The sequence below is a fragment of the Xiphias gladius genome, unplaced genomic scaffold (genome assembly GCF_016859285.1).
Source record: "Xiphias gladius isolate SHS-SW01 ecotype Sanya breed wild unplaced genomic scaffold, ASM1685928v1 HiC_scaffold_143, whole genome shotgun sequence".
NCBI classification, from domain to species: Eukaryota; Metazoa; Chordata; class Actinopteri; order Istiophoriformes; family Xiphiidae; genus Xiphias; species Xiphias gladius.
Genome location: NW_024401755.1, coordinates 1,987 through 24,936, shown reverse-complemented (window position 1 = coordinate 24,936; position 22,950 = coordinate 1,987). Strand labels below are relative to the sequence as shown.

Sequence of the window (22,950 nt, the reverse complement as noted above, 5' to 3'; positions counted from 1 at the left end):
ACCAGCGTCCCGGTTACTGGCAGCACAGCTAAACTTGGAATCTAACGGTGCATTCGGAAACTCTTGGCTGGGTTCTGCACTCAGAGACAATAGGCAGCAGGCGAACCGAATGAGGTCAAAGATTAGGCCTGGGTCGGGGTAATAAATTAAACATGGGATCCTAAATTATGAATTTTCCTTGAGGGTGGGGGAGCCGGAGCTTCTGTATCTTTGATAGTCAGGCGAGAGATGGGAGAGGCTGCGCGTTCACGGTTCCTTTTCTCGCTCCGCGGCGGCGGGAACGCGCAGTGGTTCGCACACTCGCTGGAGAGGAAAAAAGCGCCGTCGGATTGCAACACTCACCCGGAAGAATGTTCCGTCCACGGCCATTCAGCCACGCTGTCCACTTCTGCAAAAGTCGTGTGAGAGGATCCATTACATACGAGGACTCGAGTTTTTTCGACCATTAAACTTGTTCCAGAGGATTGTAAACTCCGAGCGTGATTTATAAGACACGGGGATTGAAGTTAACATTGGACAGGTAAGAGGATTCACTAGTTACTGAGGCAGTTACTGAACCAAGAAATATATATTTAAAAAAAAAAAAATACAGATCGTGATTAGTATCCGGAACCGAGCTGAGGTGGAAGAGATGGCCCCGTAGGCCAGTTGCAACTCTGATGAAACACAAGGGCATCTGTGCATAAGTGCAGAAAGCTACAGTGCTCTGTAAAGTGATGATGGGAGTATTGCCATTTTAACTCGTGCTGAAAGTAAAGTGTTTTCGATTAACTGCAAAAAAAAAATCACAAAAAAAAAAAATCACAAAAAAAAAAATCAAAGGTTTCAACACCACAGCGCCAGTTTGTCTGCACCGGATTGTGAAAACGCGCTCAGACCAGGAGAGACAACGTGACCCTGCATTTGCTGCAAATATGACACACGGCATTTGTGCATATATACTTTGTAAAGTGCATGGATGTCAAAAAAACATCCTGCAAATGCAATGGCCAACTCTGCGTGTGATGCTCTCAGATTGTATGACAACAGCAGCAGCTGCAGTGTTCATCTTCGGTTGTTGTTGTTTTCAGCTTCTTTGTTTGTATTAGTTTGTAATGCAGTTTTCAGTTGCGTTAAAGAGCTGTGGTCCCTTTCTAAAAAAGCACAACTGACTCAGTAAAAGACCTTTGAATTGATATGAGATAAAAGCTTTCACAGTACATTTCCGCTGGTGTAATGGACATAATGGATGTTATCTGAACATCCGATGAAAATTTCAAATTGGCTAATGTCTGCTAATTGATACTTGCAGGTGCAAAATGGCGAGAAGGCTCCTGCAGCTCCTTGCCTTGTGGACTACTGTGACTGGCATTGTGCAGTGCTGTCCAGAGCTCTGCAACTGCCTGGATAGATTCGCCCACCAGTTTGCTGACTGTGCTTACAAGGACCTGCTTGTAGTACCTGTGGGTCTCCCCTCCAATGTTACCACTGTGAGCCTTTCTGCCAATAAGATCAGATTACTGAAAAGTAGAAGCTTCGTCCATATCCCTCAGGTCACCTCTCTCTGGCTGGCCCACAATGGGATCGTTACCATAGAGACCGACACCTTAGCCCCCCTGATTCATCTCCGCAACCTGGACATCAGTCACAACAAAATTGTCAACTTTCCATGGGAGGATCTGCACAACCTCACTGCCCTGCAGCTTCTGAAAATGAACAACAATGAGATGGTGAACCTTCCAAGGGATGCCTTTTCCACGCTCAAACACCTGAGGTCACTGCGCATTAACAATAACAAGTTTACCACGATTGTGGAAGGTACCTTCAGTGCTCTCTCCTCCATGTCCCACCTTCAGATTTTTAGCAACCCCTTCACATGCTCCTGCAGCCTGGAGTGGCTGAGGGACTGGATCGAAAAAACGAAGATTTCTGTCCCCGAGCCAGATTCAATTGTATGTGAGGCCCCTGAACACCTGAAAGGCACAATGGTTACAAAGATTCCTACACTGGACTGTAGGGCCCCTACTGTCACTATAACCTACCAGCCCAACATAAAGAAAACAGAGCTCTATGAGGGTTTCAAGGTCATCTTAAATTGTGAGACAACAGGGAGCCCCAAACCACAAGTCAGCTGGGAGGTGATTGCCGGAAATCAAAATTACCTGTTCCCCCTGCCATCCACTGGAGAGATAAATGATGCACCAATTAATGATAAAACAACCAACAATCGATTCCTTGTCTTTAGAAACGGCACTCTCATCGTCCCTCATATGAGCAAGAAGGAAGATGGAAATTACAGCTGCTCTTCGGTGAACGACTTGGGTAAAGCAGAGAGTAGTGTTAGATTGGCAGCCACCCAGAAACATGCCAGCAACTCAGTGGACCAAATCCATCCGTCTGTTAAAAAGCCTATAGATTCCATAACCTCCAAAGAGAACAACTGGACCCACCCTGGAGAAAAGAAAAAGACAGTGAAGCCTGGAGATTTGTCAGACAAAGAGAATGGCGCAGGGTCGGTTGACACCTTTGCGAGCAAGTGCGGCGTGAGAGAGAGCAGTGAATACATCTCCAACCATGCCTTCAACATGAGCTTGGATGACACGAAGCAGTACACTTTTGATTTAGGTGTTATTGCATTAGAAGTGTCAGAGACGGAGGCCAAAGTGCAGCTGAATCCGCTGCAGTTTCCCAGCAGAAAATCTAACCTTCATCTCAGTCCAACTAAAAACCAGGAAACAGTAAATAAAGAGCCTGTGGGTTTGTACCAGTCCTCGTCCAGTAAAGCCACCCTGGTCATGCTCTACCTCTGTGTAAATACAGGAAAAGGACACTCCATGGTGCAGTGGTCCAATATAGAGGTGGGGGTTAATGCCTACCGCTTCCATGGTTTAAAGCCTGGCACCAATTACACACTTTGTCTCACCTATGGGGGGGAGGACTGCCAAGTCCAAGTAGTCTTCACAACTAGGAAAAAGATCCCCTCCCTGCTTATCATCGTTGTTGTCAGCATTTTCCTACTGGGTCTGGCCACTGTTCCTCTGTTGGGGGCCACCTGCTGCCACTTGTTATACAAGTACCAAGGGAAGACCTACAAGCTGATCATGAAAGCTCAGAATCCGGATCAGATGGAGAAACAAATGGCTGGAGATTTCGATCCCAGGGCGTCTTTCGTGGAGTCAGAGAAAACGTTCAACCCCAGCGACCTAGGTGAGGGGGAGGGAGAGGCCGAGGGAGAGTTGGGAGACGGAGACGGAGAGGCTGAGGGCAGCGTGGTGACCGAGTCCATCCCCGGATCATCATCCAAAACCAACCAGGAGGAGTTCGAAGTGGGCTCGGAGTACAGTGACAGATTACCGCTGGGAGCCGAGGCAGTCAACATCTCGGAGGAGATCAACGGCAACTACAAGCAGCCAAGCCGCTGAGCTCCGCTGATGTCCGCCAGTGTAATGTAAAATATTTTACTTTTAAGTAGCCTACATTCAAGCAGGTAACTCACCCACCATTACTACACGTGAAAAGCGATGGCGCCTGATAAAAGAAAAGAAAAAAAAAAAAAAAGAAGAAAAAAAAGGTGGATCTTTGAATTTCTTAATTTTTACCTCAGAAAGTACTCCGCCAATCACCGAGACTGTGAATTGATTCATGTGACATTTGTAGTCTACTGTAAGGTTAAAATAAGCAACATCCGTTTACAGCACAAGCACAGATTTCTGGTTTATCAGGACCTGAAATATGAAACGAAAGCGACGAAGTGTTGTTCCCCTCCCGCAGGACAGATACCCACATGGGCATCGGCGCCAATTTGTGCGACGCGAGGAGAGTTGTGCTTAATTCAAGGCAAAAAAAAAAAATGATATTGATATTTTAATCACCGTTTCGGAGGGCACAAAAAAAAACAACAAAGGAAAAAAAAGGGCCGTGCATTTTAAAGCCATTTTAAGTAAAGTGACATCGGGGCGCTGGGACGGATGCTCTCTCCAGAAGCCGTGCGCAAGGCTGCGGACGAGCCTTCCGGCCGACCGTCCTTTCTCAGGTGCCTGCTCCGCTCGACCCGTCCCGCCGACCACCGTAGCGACAGGTTCGGGTGACGATACCCGACGAAATGATATCAGACGCGGATACCGGCTTTCGAGCCCTGTTTGCGCCGGACCCCGCGCAAGGCAGCGCCCTGCCCACCGTCCCGCGGGGTCCGGGGGGGGGGGGGGGGGGTTCACTCTCGGCTGAGCTGTGCTATCCCGGGTTATTTAGCAACGGAGTGCTGTTTCACGCGATGTAAGGCTTTAACGACGTCTCAACCAACGGGTGCTTGCTATACTCTCGCTTTTTCAAATGACCGTGTCCATGGCATGTCACACCTATTTCCTTGTGTGGTTTTTATTAGTGTAGTCTAGAGGACTTTAGATGTTGCTGTCAGCCTGTGATGTAAAGCCATGTGAATTGAAATGATTCTCTTATTTTATTTTATTTTTTACGATGGTAAGTGAGTTTAAATGAAGCCTCGACGAACAGGGCGCGTGCGAGCGTCCGACGGCTTCACTGTCTTGTAATTTGATGCATAGTGAGTTTTTGTGAACTATGTTGTAAAACGAGAAACCCCTTGACCTTTTTGAGATCTTTTGATATAATTTTATGTAAGTGGAATTAATAAAACATATGAAACTATGCGGACCATTTTTTTCTGGATTTGTCATTGACCTTGCGGGCACAGACACGGGAGACCAAAAAAAAAAAAAAAAAAAAACAGAGCTCAGCTACAATGTTTTCTAAATTAATCTGAAATAATAATAATAATAATAATAATATAAAATAATCAGGCTAACACATTCTGTTACAACTGGTCTAAGTTTGCCATCGATTCAGAAAAAAAATCGTTCTTGGTTTTGTTTCTCATGCGCCCCCCCCCCCAATTCTTTTGATGCGTTTTTATTATTATGGGAGCGTAGTTCGGGGTCTGTCATATTTTCTAACATAAGAGGAAAAGACATAGATGGACTGGGCTTTTGTGGGCTATGGTGTGTTTATGCGAAAGGTAAAAAAAAAACAACTCCCTTTGTCTTCATTTTCTTTTCCGTAGAGCTCAGTTCACTTCGGTCAACACAACATGAGCGGCATCACACTCTGCATTTGGACCCTAAATGAACCTAGAATTAAATATATATATAAAGAATATAAATGACTGAAAAAAAAGATTTAACTTTCGGCTTGTTGTTTTATTTTATTAAATTTTTTTTTACAATATTCAGGAGGAAATTCGGGTGTTTATATTTTTACTTAAAAGTCGGCATTTTAAATGTCAACGCAGAGACAAATGATCTTCACGTCGGTGAATATGAGAAACCGGATCATTTTTAGGCAACAGGGAGCAAACGCTGGTAGCAGCAAGTGGTTTCTGGACCTCAATTGTCTACAAATAAAACAGAAAATACAAACAGTTTCGCTTGTCTGGTAGTTCCTGTTCCACAGGTCATTGTTAATTACACAAAATGTGTACACTTGAAAAAAGAAGATTTATTACCCAGTCTATGAAAACAGTTCATTCTGTAAAGTCATAAATAGTGAAAAGTTGTACATATAAATACCCTCTTTAAAGGGATGCTTCAGTGGATTGCACATCTGTGTGTTTGGTTTGGGCAACCACCATTTTGCATTATTTTCACTATAAGATAATAACAACATGTTGGAAAACATGTGATTAACCTATAGGTTGAAATATAACACGAGTGATGTCCCAAAACAAGCACATAAAATGCGTTGAAAATGAGACATGATGAGTGTGTTTCGATGGGAGAGCGGTGCCACACAAGCTTTCCCATCTGACTGGAGACTGTGGCTCTCAGGCTTACACAACCGGGGGAACATGAAGAACACAAAGTAAACACGCAATCTCCTGACAAACAGAAAAAGGCTTGTTGAATATCTCTACACGAGACACTGAGCTAAAAGTGCACTTATTTCACCAAATGCAGACACCTACAGCAGGTTTGGACAAATAATATGACAGCAGAATCTGCCCAAACCCAAGAGAGACTTTGCAGCCAATCCTTAATCAGGGTCACATTCATGTTCAGTTGCTGGCAGCAGCCTCCTTGGTTGCTGCCTCCTTTTTGCTCCCCTCCTTGGCGCCACGGTTGAGGCTTCCATTCAGAAAGCTCTCTGCGGTCTGACATTGGAAGTGCTTCCTGGTGCCCACCAGGGAGGGGTTGTTGACCAGGGTGTAGAGGAGCTGCCAGTGCCTGCGGGCCCTCTTGGCGCTGGACACTCTGTGCTGTTTCTTCTCCTGCTGGACCAGCTGGATCCCTGAGGACATTCAGACATCACGATAGCACAGAGGGTATGTCATTTACACACAAGTCCTATATAGTCTCAAGAACAGACAAGATTTTTTTTTAATCATAACTGGAATGGGAAAAGACTCTGTTGAAAGCCACCCAGGACCAGGTAGATACTACAGAAGGAGATAATAATAGAAAGCAATCATATTTTAATCCTCTAAGCTTGGTAGGATCTACTGGACTTGCCATTAACACACTGAAAGCTTGAGCCCCTTGGGCCACATGAATATGAAATAGGCAATTAGCATAGCTCATCGATGTAATCAGCAACTTGGTAACTAATCTTTGTAATACAACAGATTATTCCTGATAATGCATTGTTCTCTAGATGCGAACAAGCAACATCTCCACTGCACATTTGTAATTGGACTTAGCTGTGCCTACACACCAGACCGAACTGGATCCCACAACAACAGATAAAGCCTGATGCATTTTCCAACTAATTTCTCACTATGATTCATGGTCACTTTTCACCACATGTGTAGGCGACGACTACATCTCAGCTCGTGTTTGAGGCACTACCATCGCTGCAGATCAGCAACCAGCCTTAAAGTTGCTGTCTATAAATGATACATTGGTTTTATTTGTCTTGGTTAAAGAATATTTATAGCGCCAACCTATAGGACGACATTGTCTCTTGGTGACAGAGGCTGAGGGTTCAGGCGAGTGTAGGCATGCCATAAGGACAGCTAATTAGTTTATGACGGATCTGATTGAGACCAGCAGCAGGTCTGTAAATTATTCCACAGTGAGACTCAATTTGCGCTTGACATATTAAATTAGAACCGGGAAGCTTTCATTTCTTCTGTGCATGCAAGAAAGTGTTATGATCTGATTATGTGTTACACTGACCTGCTACTGAATTCTAAATCCCTCTGGAGAAATTAAAGATGCCACACTGCCTTTGATGTAGATATGAATCTACTGTTTATCTTTTAAAAGGATAAGTCTAGCAATATTTAATATTTGTCTTACTGCCATGAAAGTCTCATACTAACTAGTATTGCCTGTGAAGCCAAAGCCTGATACAGCTCATTCCTCTGTGCCATCGACCTCCAAGAGCCACTAAAAACATGTCATCGAGTCACACGGTTGTAGTCGGCAACATATTCCTTCATTACCATAAACATGAACATTGCAGTTTATTTTGAATCAGTCCCACATACACTGTCCTGCTGCTGTAAATACTCACTAGAGCACAAAATGTGTATTCATTCGTGAGAGAAAATAGTCCCTAACCAATGCACTACTTATTTTTATTTGAGTAATGTTTGCTGAAAACTACAATGTCCAACTGCTTTAAGACATTTAGAAGTCTTTTTTTTTAATTAAAAAAAGGAAACTATATGCTTGTGACTACTTTTCAAGGATTTACATCTGAAGCAGAAATCAAAGTGCTGGGGATTAAGTGCCACAGACAGAGAAGGAAAGTCAGATCAAATTAGGAGAAGGACTAATGCATTGTTGGTTTTGGCCTTTTCATAGGATTTGTTGACAGTAAGAACAACATAGAAAAACACCAGCCTTTTCCTTTAAATTTTATGAATACAGTGAAGCCCCAGATCCAAATCATTGTGCACATATGTGAGCTGAATCATTGGTACTGGGCAAATTAATGAGTGTGTAATCTATGATCTGGACTGAGTTTTGTGTTACAGACCCTCTTCAGCATCCCGTGACCTCTGTGCAGCATTGCTCTCCTGGCCCACAGACTGCAGCAACATCCCGCAGAAGGCCTTCATCACAGGGTGAGACTGGCTCACCTCAATCTTCAGATAATGAGCATAGCAGCGGTAGGCTGCAGACAGACACAGGGAGGGGGGGGTGACTCTGACTGGGCAAAAGCAATAAACACATAGGACTGCACCCCATGTTGGCTTTGAGGCAATCACACATAATGGTCCCACAATCACACTTCTTCTTTTTTTTTAACCACCTGCTTTTTCCTGACAACAGATGTCTTAAATCTGCAGCCCGTTCAGGGATCGGTGTGCAATTAGCGTCCCTTGCACTGCACAGAATACAGATATCATACGACCTGCAGTGAGCCGCTAGCGGGGTAAAGTGGATAGGATACGCATACCTGGCTTCTAAGTGGGATCAGTAAAAGTGCATTTACTCATAGAAAATTGCTTCTCTTTAAGCCCCCACAGCGAGAGTGGGAAAAAAAAACAAAAAACACAGTGACATCTACAAAGGTAAAAGCATGATGTTAATACCAATGAGTGTGTTAACATTGTGTGTCAGACTATAAAGAAAAAAAATTATTGTAGAATAATTTAAAATATAACTTAGCAATGCAATGTAAGGCATTAAATTACCCAGTAATGCACTATTATAACTTTTTATTCAAACACATAAATAATGGACCCAGAAATATTTTTGCAGGTGAAACAGCCAAGGCACAAGCTATCCATTATATTAAGATATGTTTTTTATGCAGATGACATTGAACTTGACCAAATGCTTTGCTGTGGTCAGTATATTAGACAGTGACAAGATGGCTGTGTTAATCACCATCCATACAGAATGCAGAACATCTCGCTCACCTGGGTCAAATGCCTCCACATTGCGGTTAAGAAGACTGATATCCATGCGTCCCATGTGAACAATGTTGAACAGGGCTGTGATGATCATGCGCCAGAGCGCCAGTAGCACCCCGATCAGAACATTGACTGGAAAAAGCAGGTACGTCAGCAGGAACAGATTACCCCTGTTAGACAGGATAGAATATTTCAAACATAAAGGGCGATGCTTCGGCTGTCAGGAAGTAAAACAATTGGAGACCTGAAATAAGTGAACACAACACGGATAATATATAGCAACAAATAAAGTAAATCACCTGTTGTCCAGGTCTCGAGTGCCTGCTGTTTTTTTGATGAAGCAAAACCTGGCAGTGATATGTTGAATCAACACAGCCAAGAAAATCATCAGCCAGAAGGGCCTGAAAGGACAAAATTAACAATCAAACATCTCCTGCGGTGATACAAGACAGACAGAAGGCACCCAAAACATTTTGTAACTGACAGGGATTTATGTGAGCCAAAGCCATTTCTGTACAACATACATGGAGCATACTATGATACGTTTGAGCTCATCCGGTAGATTTTTGAGGCATTTTCATGGTCAGAACCTTAAAATCAACATGTGAGGGTTTTTCACATGACAACAGCGGTGGTATGACAGGGAATTTTTCTTAAGTCATACAGTCCTTGGACGAGGGAGAGTAATGAGTGAGAGATGTGACAATGCTCACCACATGCTCCACAGGATCTGAAAGAGAATCAGATTCTGTCTGTGCAGGACAGGCATGATAATGAGGAAGACAGCGATCAGAAGGCAGAGGAAGAACACCATGGTCTGGACGATCATGCCTGCAGGGGAAAGATCCAAGCTTCAGGGCCTCAAATCTTACACCCTGTCCAGTATCAAACAAATCTACACTGCACACCCATTTCTCCCAAAAGAAACCATATGAAACACAACATCTAATGTTTAGCAGCATTTCTGAAGGGATAAAAGAGAAATGCATGGGCAAAAACATCAGATAAAAAGCCAAAAAATAAGTAAATTGTTTGAAACTGGAAAAAAAAAAAGAAAGGTAAAATCTTTGCTATTTTCCTTCAGTAGTAAGTATGTAACTGTACCGATGCAGATGTGAGCAGCTGTAAAGCTGGTGTATCCCATCCAGCAGACCAGTGCTGGCCGGGAAGCCCTGATACTTCTTTGGCAGTTGTAAACATTATAGATATCTCCTCTGTACAGCCCCTTCAGGTTTGACCTACAGAAGGAAAAACACAATCAAGACAATGGACGACTATGCAATTCATGAACTGATTTATCACTAAATGCACAAATTACATAGTCAATTGAAGAGGTAATTTAGCAGAGTATATGGCCGAAATGCAATTCAATACTCGACTTGGAAAACCATTTCTTTCAATACGACGTAATTTATGGTAATGGCACAGTATTTCAAGTCTTATCTTAATAGCCATTTTCAATTCTAGCAGCAGTTAACACAGAGCGAATGCAATTCTGTCTGGATGATTAGTACTCTATTATGTTATAATAACTTCTGTGTGAACCCTTACATTATAATGAAGGAACCAGAATGCAGAGTACATTCACAATTCTTGAAAACTTGGGGGAGAGAATTAAAAAAAAAAAAAAAAAAACACATACGAGAAAGAGAGCTGCAATACAACACTGTCTTGTTCTTAAACCTACCGATGCAGAACCATAGACCGCATGAGCAAAGCCAGGTTGACCAAGCCAGATAGGGTCATCGCCGAGATATAGCACACTATAAGAAAAATATAGCACATGACCTTCAGGTTGTTCACTGTGGGAGGAGCTCATTCATTGACAACTGTTATGTTATATTATTTCTTGCAGATTTAAAAACAATGCAGCCAATAAGCAGCTAACAATTGCAGAGTGCAGCGACTGCAGCTTGAATTTGGTGGTTTATTAAAAAAAAAGGTTAATATTACTGTGGCTTATGAAAGAAGAGTCTAATGTTATTTTCATATCACCGAATGTCTGTTTTCACTTACCTTCCACACACCACATATAATAAACCACGATTCTGACCACTTCATGTTTGTCTGGAGACAGCATAATCTTGAAGCCAGCTAAAAGGTTGGCGATGTCCTCATCGACTCCCAAACGGGCAGTCTGAAGAGGAGGTACCACCACCGAGATCAGTAGAAGACCCACCTACAAAAAACAAAACAAGAAACCAGGACATTATTTATTCATTACTGAAAAAAAACCTAGGAGCCTAGGAGTGTGAAATAAATACAATCTGATGATATTTCAGTCTGGACTGAACCTACTGGGCCAAGGTCGAGGTTAGGATTGGGTCCAGTCAATATGCGATTATCACTTTGACTTTACGTTCAATGTTATAGTTAATACAATACGTCCATGGAATGCATGGATAAACAGTTTAAGCGGAGTGCTTTCCCATTTCTGATTTTGGATAGTTAAAATAATATCCAAGGATTATGAAGTCTAGCAGTAGATATGGTAGTTACCTGATACAGTGTTATGAACGACACTACACCAGATATAGCCAACTTCAGTGGAAAACGGAAAGCTGTTTTAAAAAAGAAAAAATAGCGTGTTAGAAAACTTTAACAGGAGATAACACACTAAGGCATGACCAGACACAAAGGAAGCCAAGATCACATATTCACCTTCCTCTGGTGTATAAATGTATGACTTCACAGCATCAATTATTCTTTGAGGGAGCTTGGGCGTCTCTGTGCTCGATGTGCTGAGGTGAAAGGTAAAGAGAGCTGCAAATTTAAACACTGCATTTTGCATCACACTTCAATGGATTCATGATATTAGGAAACATTTGTGAATGAGTGAGCCATTTTTGCCATCATCTATATCAAATCAAAGAAAAGATCTTTTTATGTAGAGTCAGAGTCGCACATGCACTGCAAAAGAAAGAGGAAATGCCTTCCTCTTTGCGACACGTTAGTCATTTTCATTAACTGTACGAGGAAACATTTACAATCGCTTAACCAGCGGATGTGACTGCAAAAATACTCCAGGTGTTGAACGTCATAGAAAAATTGTCTCAATGAGTTAATTCACTTTAATCAGGATTCAGGGTCTGGGACACTTTAACAGGAAGAGCAACAGCAAAATGTTTCCTAGTCTCTCTGGCAACAACCCCATGTGACTGATATTTTCATGATGGATATTCCTTACATGTCATTGACCTCAGATAAAAGTTCCCTTTTCATGCGAAACAAAGAGACACCGCGTAGAACAGTCCTTATATTTATTTGTCAGTAACAGTAGATATATTCCAGGCTGGGACAATCCTACACTCACTGATGTGATTTTACAAACCACCTTCGTGGAATTTAGGGCTCAGAGGTAAAAACAATAAAGTCCAGGGCTCGCACCGTAGCTCTGGGGTTAAGATGCAGACTGTGAAATGCAATGTCCCTTGTGTGAGTCCTTTGTTGTATCTCTCTCTCTCTCCCTCATTTCCTGTCATATCCCTACTGTCTATAATAAAGGCTTAAAATGAAAACAACGAGATTCCTTAAAAAACAAACAAACAAAAAAAAGAACATCTGTCAAAATAAGATAGCTAAATCCAAGTTAGCTATTTTGGGGAAAGAGATTCACCATCAGCTTTGTTTAAACTCTGAACTGCACTAATGTAAAAAAAAAAAAAACCCAACCCAAAACACATGGCTAAGTAACAATACAGCAAATCTAGTGTGTTACTGATAACAGTCTGCAATTCTCACCTGATTTTGGTGGGCTTCTTCTTCTTGAGCATTTTCTTCACATAGTCTTTATAGTAGCTGCTGCTTAGATCCTAAAAGAACAGCAACCATATGAGGAACCAAATGATAATAGTAGATAGAAAATAGGCATAGTGGGGCAAAGCTGAATTAACTGATTTGATTTTTGTGGTCACCAATGTTTCAGTCGGGCCTCCATATTCCTGAACTCCTTTGGAAGTATGTGGTAATAGGTAGTGTTTAAATTTAGACTTTATTTTGTAATTATCAACATGTGGAAAAAGCCGTGCTCACAAACTAAGCCTCCTTACGATACAGGGGGTGGGGTGAGTCAAACTCCAGGCAATGGCTTCACCCCAGCTTTGTCACAACCATGCTGAGATTAGCATCAAATAAACACAGCATTGTGTCTCCTCAGTGAAAAAACAAGGCAACCTTTTCATAATCTGATCAAGAACATAACATAAACCAATTACGTCAAATCTACTTAAATGATTAGGCCACTGGCGTGCTGCGTTGGACTTCACATTTTCCCTCAGCCTAGACTGTATGAGCATGATAAACCCCTTGATTAGCGGGCATCTTGTAAGGTTCCTCACGTGCATAGATTAAGAAGCAAATGTGCGTTTTAGTGAGATTTTCCTCTTTAATAATAGTTCAGGCTTACGTGAACGTAGACGCAAAATCAAGATAGACACTTTTACCCAGTTTGCTATGTAAGCAGGCCAAACAGTTAGTGCTATAACAGCTTTGAAACCATCCTTAAGCGAACGCGCAGGAACTGGTTGAAGAAAAAAAACTTACCTCTGTAGCATTGTTCTTTTCAGTTCCCTTTAGGCCCTTGAATAGAAGAAGGGGATACTGGAAACTAAGGAATGCCAAGCAAGCTATCTGGGGCAGGCTGGAGAAAAGGGAGTAGTGTTTGTGTATCTGCAAAGGAATAAAAGAAGACTTTTAAATCACCTGGCAACTTGTTTTGGGAGTTTTGGAGAAACACACTTGGAACACATCTTAAAACTACATGGTATAGACAAAAAAAAGTGGACACGTTGGCCAAATGGGATCCCCACCACAACACAAAAATTTGAGACTTCAGCTGCCAAAGTCATTAAAATTTAGGGCATGTAAAAAATCTTTCTGCTTGGTTATACACCAAATACTAGGATTTAATTATGTGATTTTTCTTTTTTTCCATGTTTAGAGAGCCATGCTATTCTAAATATAATAATCAGAAATATTTATTCTGTTGTCTTCATGTGATTAAGTCTTTCATTTCAGTTGAAATGCTCCCTGCAGCATGTGGTGTGCTAATGGCATGTACCAGAGTTAGCCTAAGGCTAATTTTCATCTGCAGTCCCCTGACGGGCAGGCATCAACATTTAAAAAAAAAAAACAGACAGGCACGACACAATGTAGAATAAAGCCTGCATGCCTCTCTTTTACTGACAAACTAAACTGATTAACTGTGACAAAGCTTCTTGATTAAGACCAACAGACAGTGGAACTAATGGTTGTGAATCATAGCCATTCATCACACATAAAACCCAATCAACGGAGATGTGGCAGAAAATCTGGGACTGAGAAAAGTTTAAAGCCCCAACCATGTGTCCATGAATCCAGCTGAAAGGCCTGATATTCATCTTTTCAAATCACATCTCTTACGTATACAACAGACCAGCTTTGTTTGGTAATCAATGGGTTTCTAGACCAAAACAGATCAGCTTTGTCTTTTGAAATAATCCTTAAAACTCAGACAGATGACACACATCAGAGAAAATGACAATTAAAAAATCCTTAGACACTGGATTCCTCACCAATCTATTGCTGTCTCAAACTGTTTGTTATACATGAATTGGAACTCATTGCTGTATTAAAAGTGATCTTTGCTTACCAGAGGTGTTTTGGGACAGTCAATTTTCTGCCAGACCAGAACACCAAAGTGTGTCCACGACAACAGGCTGCCAAGTACGTAGCCAACTTTATTATGTAAGGTGCCACATGCCAGGAGAGGGTAGTATAGTGCGGGGTAGTAGAAGAGTCCCAGGATCACCCAGTTCTCTGCAAATACAACAAGTGTGTGAAGACTGTGAGCATCAGAAGGAATATACGCTGATTTATGATTTTACTGAACCGTATGACACAAGAGGGTAACTATGAAAACTAATGCTGCTTCACTTCAGCACAGTTTTGGGGAAAGTGTGTGGAAACTATGCGTGATTTAAGATCACACAGTGCTGAACAACCACTGTATTTCCTCCTCTCCTGAACCTTGTGCTATTTGGGGATTGTGTAAAGTAGCAGGGGACCGACTCCTTACAGTCAATTCTTATGTAATTTCATTTCAGAAAAAAAAAAAGCTTCTTGTGAAGCTTATCATCAAACTCCTGGGTCCAAAATAACTCACATACAGAAACGAAATAATCCAATTACACAACACAGGTATTGAACAAAAATAAGATATTATGGAGGTACATCTATCTGTTCAAAACTGTCTAATCTCCTAACCGGACCTTTGTCTTGTCCACTTATTCAAAAGAGGGACATTTTAATAACTGAGCTAAAAGCTAAAATACAACTTAAAGGAAAATTATGATAAAAAGCAGCTACAGAAGATTTACAATCTGTGAAAAAAGCCAATACACATAAACTGATGCTAGATCAGGTAGAACCAAGATGACATCCTCACGTTTGTTCCCGGAGTCTGCCGTGAAGGGCAGGGGGTTTGGCGATATGACCAGGCCCCATAGTTTGCACAAGAGCACTCCAAACACAGCCACTGCCAGGCCCTTGTGCTGTGTATGGTCCAGGAAGTTGACTGGACTGTGAAATCAAGGAGCAGGTATTTAGAGCCCACATGTTACCAGCCTCACATTTGGATGAAGCCGTTATTGACTACAACTGATCACACTTCAAAGGACCCTATAAGATTTTTTTTTTTTCAAACTAATTACAACTGACTTAAAGTATATGAGACATTTTCAGCGTGATTTTCTACCTTCCAGGCTACCATTGACTTCCATTCATGTCAGCATGGTATGAAAATCAACTCTGAGGCTTGAGACAGGAAAATCCATCACAGTTTTCTTTCTCAATTAGTTCAGGAAAGGTTCACTGAGCATGAAAGTGCTTTTTCATTGGCACTCAGCTCCAGAAGTTACCGAGTATGACCAGTTTTATCTGCCAACCACTGAGCAATTCCATCGGAGCAGATTTTGGGGTTAATTAACCAAGGTTACAGGAGCCAGTCAAAAAATGAAATTAATACTGATAACATTTGTGGCATTATAAGTAAGTATTAAGTAGGCCCTGCTTTAAGGGCTAATGGCAAATTTCCCTGTGACAGATTTTCCTATCTCAACCTGAGTGTTTGCATGTTGATCCTCAAACAATACTGAAATAAATGGCAGCCAGTAACTGCCCGGAGGACTGGAAATCAACCTATAAATCTTTTGAAAATGATCAATAGCAATGCAATCTAAATGCAAAGGTACCGATATGATCCTGTGGGAGGAGGCAGCTCTTTCTTACCTGAGTAAACCTGGGAGTCCTTTCTGTCTGTCGCCCACCTTCGTGCGTCTGGCTAAGATTGCTAGGATCAGCATGACAACAAGCTAGAGGAGGAAATACATCAGTTAGCATGACCTGCACAGCTGTGTGCAGTTGTGGACTCCCCAGGGTGCAGACATCATCCTGCTTCTGACCGAAAGTGAGGGGAGTGGATGCCACAAAAGGCCAAACCACGGCGTCTCATTAGTGCATCCCATGGATGTGGTCTGAATGAAGTGTCATCACTCAGGATCGCTGACCAGTGAGAGTTCAATGACCTGCCATGACCTGTGACACATTTAGGAAACACAAGGCCGGGAAGAATGCCTTGCTCTAAATTGGGCCAGTGTGGACCAACTTCTAAGACCGTCTTTAAATGGACATCAGAAGGAGAAAAAGTGAATACCCGGTAACATCATTATATAGATATTATTAGTCTTAGATTTACCAATTTGGTTCTAAGGCCAAATTGGTAAATCTTTCGCACTTTATTATTATAAATTCAATTTGGATTTGTATTTAGTTTAATGTATTATTTATTCTAGAAATCACTTAGAGTGTGAATAACACCAACAAGGTTGCACCACTGTCTCAATTTGATATATGAAGTCATCATTTTGGGATCATAATCTCCATCAAATAGACATACTGATAGGCCCTTATCTGCTACAACTGACTGTTAAATTTGTATTCAAGTAAGTGCAGTTTTTAATGAGAAGCAAAAATGTTCAAAGATGCTCGATTTTGTGACGTGAATACTTCCGCTAATCCTTCCTGGGCCCTGGACCTACACCTGGATCTGCATCAAAAACCATTTGCCCAAAAACATTGGTTCTTTGGATCCGTTTCACGAAATTTCATTAAAAAACCATTCACAACTTTTTGAGGTAATCTCCTAACCATCAGACAAACAAATGGAACTGAAAACATACAGTAACTTCCTCGGTGAAGATAATTAGACAGGGCTTATCGACAATCAAACCTGCCATCATTTTATCAAGGAAAAGAAAATCGTGATATCTCAATGCAGCACATTATTACACATGATTTATGTTTGACAGCAAGGTGTAATATCATAAATAGAATGAATGAATGACGGCGAATGGCAGGACAGTGTAATGTTGTGTCACATTGATCCAACAGGAAAGTGGACTTACAGATATTGCGGTGATGCATATATGGTAGAGCCTGTCATCAGCGGTAGGGTCACATGGAGGGATTATTCTAAAAAAGGGAACGAAACATGAGCAAAACATACAATCCCAAGTCTTAAAACTCAGGGCTTTGAGTCACTGAGCTGACTTAACGTATACCATACTAAACCTTTCACACGTCACTGTCAGGACCATTTGTGGCTGGAAACTTTGCAACTGTAATCCTGCAGCAGAGATTTGCATTTAAACGGATTGGTATCAGTGTGACACAGGAAAACAAAAAAATGCCTATATTCTCGTTCCTGTACACTAGAGGAGCAGGAATGCCTGGTCATGGGATGGCAATTCCAACTCTGACCTTCCGAGAACGCCTCATACGTGAAAAAGTTGGGAGACTTAAAATAATACCTCATATATTGCCTGTGAGCATAGAGACGGCAGCTTTCATAAAGGATGTTTTGACAATTTTCACAACAGCCTCTTACCTGTCCAAACAAATGTGTGAATTTGTAACTTGTTTGGCACCAAACCAGACCACCTGTAAACTTAAGGCAACATTAAAAATTCACATTTCCCGGGAACGACGGGACATTTGGAGTGTTTACAAAAGCAGAAAAATTGCATCTAAGATAGCTTAGCTTGCTAGTGAGCTGACATCAAAAGCAATTTTGATGTCAGAAAACGTCCCAAAACAACTTAGTGGAAATATGGCATTGATATGGTCAGGAATAACGTATGAGTTTTGGATCTTATGTCCAAAGTTGCAAGGTACCCGGTGCTACATCTTCATTTTTTGTGTTACAGCTATAGAGCAGTAAAATGTTTGAACAATTAGTTATTTTGGGTTGAATGCACTTTTTGCATGGAAAGTTATATTTCTTACTTTTTTCTAATAAGTTCTGTGAGCAAAACCTACCAGTTTCCACAACAGCCTGCTCTCTCAAACAATGAAAATGACACAGCCTCTACTATACCATTGCGAATAATATGAATGAAACAAGATCACACACTGACAATGGCTCTGGTGGCACACATTTCAAAGCACACAGAACTAAACTAAGCGGATGACATTTAGGCCTAAAAGAATGAAACTTAAGTACTTAGAAATGTAAGCATGTACTTACTCTGCTTCAATTTTGGATGGCACAGGGTCCAGGTCTGGGTACTCATAGTCCAGAAGAGCATCCTTATCCATTGTGATTTTTTTTTTTTTTTTTTTTTCCAAACAGATCCAAACTCTGTGCACTGAAGAACCTTTAACCACAATCTCTACTGACGCGCAGCTGCAATCCCCTTGACTCAAGAGGAAAAAGTGTCTCCCAAGGCGTCCTTGTGTCCGTGTGTTCGGTCTGCTCTCCCTACCACTCTGTTACCCGCTCTCACAGCCTGTACACAGGTGCCCTGGTCCCACTGTGGAGCTGAGAGAAATGTGACAGGTCCTGGCTGCAGCGTGTTGCCTCCACCCTGCAAAGGCCCTATTTCAGCTGAGGGTTACCACCACACTGGGAGCCTGGGGAAGAGAGTGAAAGGGGGGCAGTGTGTGAAAGGAGGGAAAAATGTGGAGATCTGGGCAGCCAATCTGCAAGGCCACCTGCGGCTTACTGGGATTACATCTACTTTTGGAGTTGTGTTATTGGACCTGTGGCCAGTGATTGAAGGGGTCAGGTGTGCAGAGTTATAAAACTCCAGCTAGGACTGTGTGGGTAGCTGGGAGCGATGAGCCTTTCCTATCAGAGCGGAGTTCCCCATCGATAACAGGGAAATTCTCGCAGTGTTTCCTTCTGTCATGGTTCAGTTACATTTGTGAAATGCTGCCAAAACTAAATCCAGGTAAATTATCCGTGCAACAACACGGAAGCAAATGAAGCAGGATGGAAGAAATTGCATGTTTTCGGTAGAGCACGGCTCACCTCATACCACTGCTACTTCAGTTTGATAAGGATCACGTATGAGTTCATTCAACACAGCAATTTGTTTTCAGCACATAAATTAAGATACATGTTTCCAGGGGCATATTCATGTGGAAATAGTTTTGTAGACCAGGTACATACATCTTTAGCCTGCCATACTAGTGTCAAGTTAATTTGTTTAAAAGAAATTCTCAGAAAAACACGGTTTATCAGAAATGTGATGAGAGGCAGTTTCCAACTAGTTATCCTGTAAACTACTGATTAAGATCATACAAATATAACGTATCGCATTTTCAACAGAGTACATGGTATGTGAGAATGAAATGGATTTAACAATAGGTAGAGTCAAATTGCCCAGAGGAAAGGAATTTAATCTAAGCTTCTCTAGATTTTTTTTCATGCCGATGGTGTCTTTTATCAGCTCATATCACGCAAATAATATCTAACAATAAACGCGGAATCTTCTCCATTGTATAGACTTTCAATGGAGAGTAGACTTCAGAATATCAAAAATTTCCCTCAGAAGAAATTCAATTTACCACTGCACATTTCCAAAATGACCACAACTGTCCCAATCAAAACAAAAAAGCACCAAAGCAAAAATCTATTGCATTGTTGGTGGACAAACAAATTTTCTACAAACCATTTGCGTTTCTCCAATTTTCCTGTTAACCATCATTACTGCCATTATTACATTAATCAATTGGTTGAGCGACTGATAATCTCTAATCAATCTCTAACAGTTTTGATCATTTGTTAATCATTTAAGCCATATGTCAAGCAAAAATGCCACATAATTTACATTCATTTGCTGTTTCTAGCCTCTCAAGTGTGAAGATTTTTGGCTTTTTTCTATTTTAAATCATTTGGACTGCTGGTCAGACAGAACAAGACATCTGAAGGCGTCACTTTGAGCTCTGGGAACCTGTGAGGGGCATTTTTACTATTTACTGCCATTTTAAAGACCTATTGATTGGTTCATTCATAGAAAAAAATGACAAATTGATGAATAATCAAAAATAAAATTATTTAATTGTAGAACTAAATACATTTATATGAGTTTGTTTATACATCTTATATTTCATATGACAGTGTAATCTGGCACATCTCATGCCACCAGGTTGGATCTTGTCCTCAGTGATGATCCTCGTGGAGTTTAGGAGCACACAGGAGTTAAACAAAACACTTTTCCATCACACCAGATTTTGAGCTTCATTTCCCCGACATTATTTTTCATTTTTTTTCTCTTCTTTGTATTGCATCCTGTTACCCTCATCACAATCTCTACTGTTGCTTCTTACTTCTCATGAAAAGAGGAGATCTCAATACAGGATTATCATATTTGTCTTAGGTGACAGAAAAGCCAATTTGAGCAGCAGGTTTTTCCTTTGGAATTCAAGTCAATTAAGGACAACAACAACAGTATAACAAGAGACCAAATGATCACACAGAGCCTTGAACATAAGAAAAGCACAAACATGTGAGTGCCACAAAGACACACTGAGGTCAAGGGGTCATGGCAACACTCTTGAATTAAGCCACAGCAAATGCACTCACATTTTTATGTTTACCGCTATATACACAAAGGGTTGTGTATGTCTTCCTGCATTCAGCTGCAGCCAGCTGAGACTAAGGCAGTTTTGCAACACTGCCTCCATGTCAGCATGCACTCATTATGCCGGGATTACAGTCACACAACTTTAAAAGGCAACAAATTTTCCCTCCTAGCACCCCTGAGAAAACATGGTTTCTCAAGCATAGTAAGCCACCGAATCAAATACGCTCCTGAAGAAAAAGCAGCCCAGCAAATAAAGGGGTCACTGAACAAAGAATGCTTTGAACAGTTATAATTACATCACAGAGAGGCACTTTGATTGAGCCAGACATCTCACTTGTATCAGGTTTAGGAAGTTGGCTCAAAAAGCCCTTTGGTAGGAAAAATATTAAGCACGAGCCTTGTAAAAACAAACATAATTAAATTACTGATTTACTAATCCATTTTTAATAAACAGCAACACCGTCGACAGCGACAAGTCAAGCATCCACAAACCAATTACATGCGAAAAGAGACTCAGTTAGCAGGTACCTCCAGTTCTTAAGAAAGATGTGAATACCATCCATCAAAAATAATGCATGCATATGAAACAAAACGCTCACTCGACCTTTAACAGTTGTCGGTTCATCCTGAATTTGGCTCAAACCACCATGACCATCAGTGCCATCAAAACACTGTCCGTCTAGGGGAGATATTCTTCATAACTTTTCTGACTGACTTTCATATCATCACCCAGGGACTATGGGAAGCCCAGGTCTTTTTGTAACCATTTAAGGGATTCAACAAGTGATTTTTTACATGTTTAATATGTACGCATTTATGCTCTTGGTGCAAATGCCACCCCATTTTCAACTTTGCACAGTTTAAAACAACATAGAGCTGTGAGGCAGGCAGGTCATTGTTGCCCCACTTCCTGTCGCTGAGCTCGCTTGTCTCTTCCCCGTGAGGTGCAGCTGCGGCAGCCAGGTTCTCTGGGTTCGGTTTCAAACGGACATCGCGGACCAATTTCAGGTCTTTGAAGTTGAGCTGGAGCTTCTGACAACAGAGAGAGCCTCAGCCGCAGCCGCAGCCGCAGCGCCACGACAGGTAACTTAGTCACCTGTGCCTCTGGTCCACATGCACTGGACTCTGTAGCGACCTTCACGCGAGGAGTTAAATGTGTCTTGTGTTTGCTTGTCTGTTGGTTTTGTGTGTGTGTGTGCGTGCGTGTGTTTGCGCGTGCATTTACATTATTAGACTTATACGTGCGTCCCCTCTCAATGGCCAGATTTACCATTAAGTAGTGAGCTTCGCAACAGGAGACTGTTTTATTGGGAGCGTACTTTATGTCGCCTACAACGGCCGGTCCGTTTGATAAACTTCGAGATCCCGGGCTACTTACCGACCGCCGGCAGGTGTGCTGCGGCGCCAGGTAGGCGCGGAAGGCTGATGAACGCCGAGGCAGGACTACCAGCACCGACGGGCATGAAGTGGGCAAGTTCGTCATTGGACTGAGTTTTGCTTGGCCCCCTTAATTTCCCGTCGCCCCGAGCCCAGCCTACACCATCCACTGAAATTCAGCTTGAGATCGGGAACTTACCTTGTGCCAAGCCCGCGCTGTCTGGTCTCTAGGTTTGGGGAATTTCAAATGACCAAGTTTTCATCGATCTCCTCCACGGAGAAGTTCAAGAATTACGTAAACCATACCACAATCTCAAGAGCAACTTTTTTTTTTTTCCTCTGGACACCTCATGTAGATCTAGTGTCTGTCTGGGACTTTGAACTGTCTCTATCTTGTGTTGAGACCATCATAAAAATGCTGCCGCATGCAAACTGAGTAAACGTCGTTGTCCACATTAGTCACTTCTATATGTTTCACAAGTTCAAGTCAAGGCCGCAGAATGCTGACCTTCTGCAAGAAACATTAATGACTGAAATCACAAGGGAAACAATGCTGAAGCCTTTTTCATCTGGGTGTGCCTTTTTGGATTTAAATTAATATTTTAAGCATTTATCCCAAAGTATAAGTTTGTGCATGTGTCTTAATGTTATGTGTATTCGTTGACCTTTGTGACGGCCTGGAGGAGTTTCTGCTATGTTGACATTTCGGGTCAAAGAGGAGTTTTTGTTTCCTGGAATAGTTGAATTAACAACAACATGCTCTGTATTCTGACTCATATTTCTTTCTCTTTGCAGCAGTTTTGTCACAATGAA

At 41.7% G+C, this 22,950-nt stretch overlaps 2 protein-coding genes across 4 annotated transcripts; one reads left to right on the top strand and one right to left on the bottom strand.

The window, feature by feature from the left end:
• Positions 1 to 212: 212 nt before the first annotated feature.
• Positions 213 to 3,830, top strand: islr2 (immunoglobulin superfamily containing leucine-rich repeat 2). The gene is made up of 2 exons (XM_040122956.1): positions 213 to 520; positions 1,292 to 3,830. Exon 2 carries the CDS (start codon positions 1,299 to 1,301, stop codon positions 3,399 to 3,401), a length of 2,103 nt encoding a protein of 700 aa, XP_039978890.1. The 5' UTR covers positions 213 to 520; positions 1,292 to 1,298; the 3' UTR covers positions 3,402 to 3,830.
• Positions 3,831 to 5,467: 1,637 nt separating this feature from the next.
• Positions 5,468 to 22,469, bottom strand: stra6 (signaling receptor and transporter of retinol STRA6). Of its 3 annotated transcripts, none has more exons than XM_040122957.1 (18): positions 22,139 to 22,469; positions 18,417 to 18,802; positions 17,296 to 17,362; positions 16,121 to 16,203; positions 15,279 to 15,412; positions 14,484 to 14,650; positions 13,397 to 13,522; positions 12,596 to 12,666; positions 11,516 to 11,595; positions 11,354 to 11,415; positions 10,871 to 11,033; positions 10,542 to 10,617; positions 9,959 to 10,092; positions 9,568 to 9,685; positions 9,154 to 9,255; positions 8,861 to 9,024; positions 7,972 to 8,109; positions 5,468 to 6,276 (listed from the first exon to the last, which is right to left on the bottom strand). In XM_040122957.1, exons 2-18 carry the CDS (start codon positions 18,485 to 18,487, stop codon positions 6,044 to 6,046), a joined length of 1,989 nt encoding a protein of 662 aa, XP_039978891.1. In that variant the 5' UTR covers positions 18,488 to 18,802; positions 22,139 to 22,469; the 3' UTR covers positions 5,468 to 6,043. The 3 variants fall into 3 exon arrangements, with proteins under 3 accessions (XP_039978891.1, XP_039978892.1, XP_039978893.1); XM_040122958.1 differs by having other exon boundaries at positions 22,337 to 22,469; XM_040122959.1 differs by lacking the exon at positions 22,139 to 22,469 and adding an exon at positions 21,365 to 21,479.
• Positions 22,470 to 22,950: the final 481 nt, after the last annotated feature.

Excerpts from the sequence above, each read along its gene's own strand:
- stra6 (XM_040122957.1), bottom strand. The coding sequence starts at position 18,487 with ATGGATAAGGATGCTCTTCTGGACTATGAGTACCCAGACCTGGACCCT. Across the intron at positions 13,523-14,483 it reads ACTGTCCCAAAACACCTCTG|ATACACAAACACTACTCCCT; the intron begins GTAAGCAAAGAT and ends ATTCCTTTGCAG. Across the intron at positions 10,093-10,541 it reads CGGTCTATGGTTCTGCATCG|GTCAAACCTGAAGGGGCTGT; the intron begins GTAGGTTTAAGA and ends TTCCTTCTGTAG.
- islr2 (XM_040122956.1), top strand. The coding sequence starts at position 1,299 with ATGGCGAGAAGGCTCCTGCAGCTCCTTGCCTTGTGGACTACTGTGACT.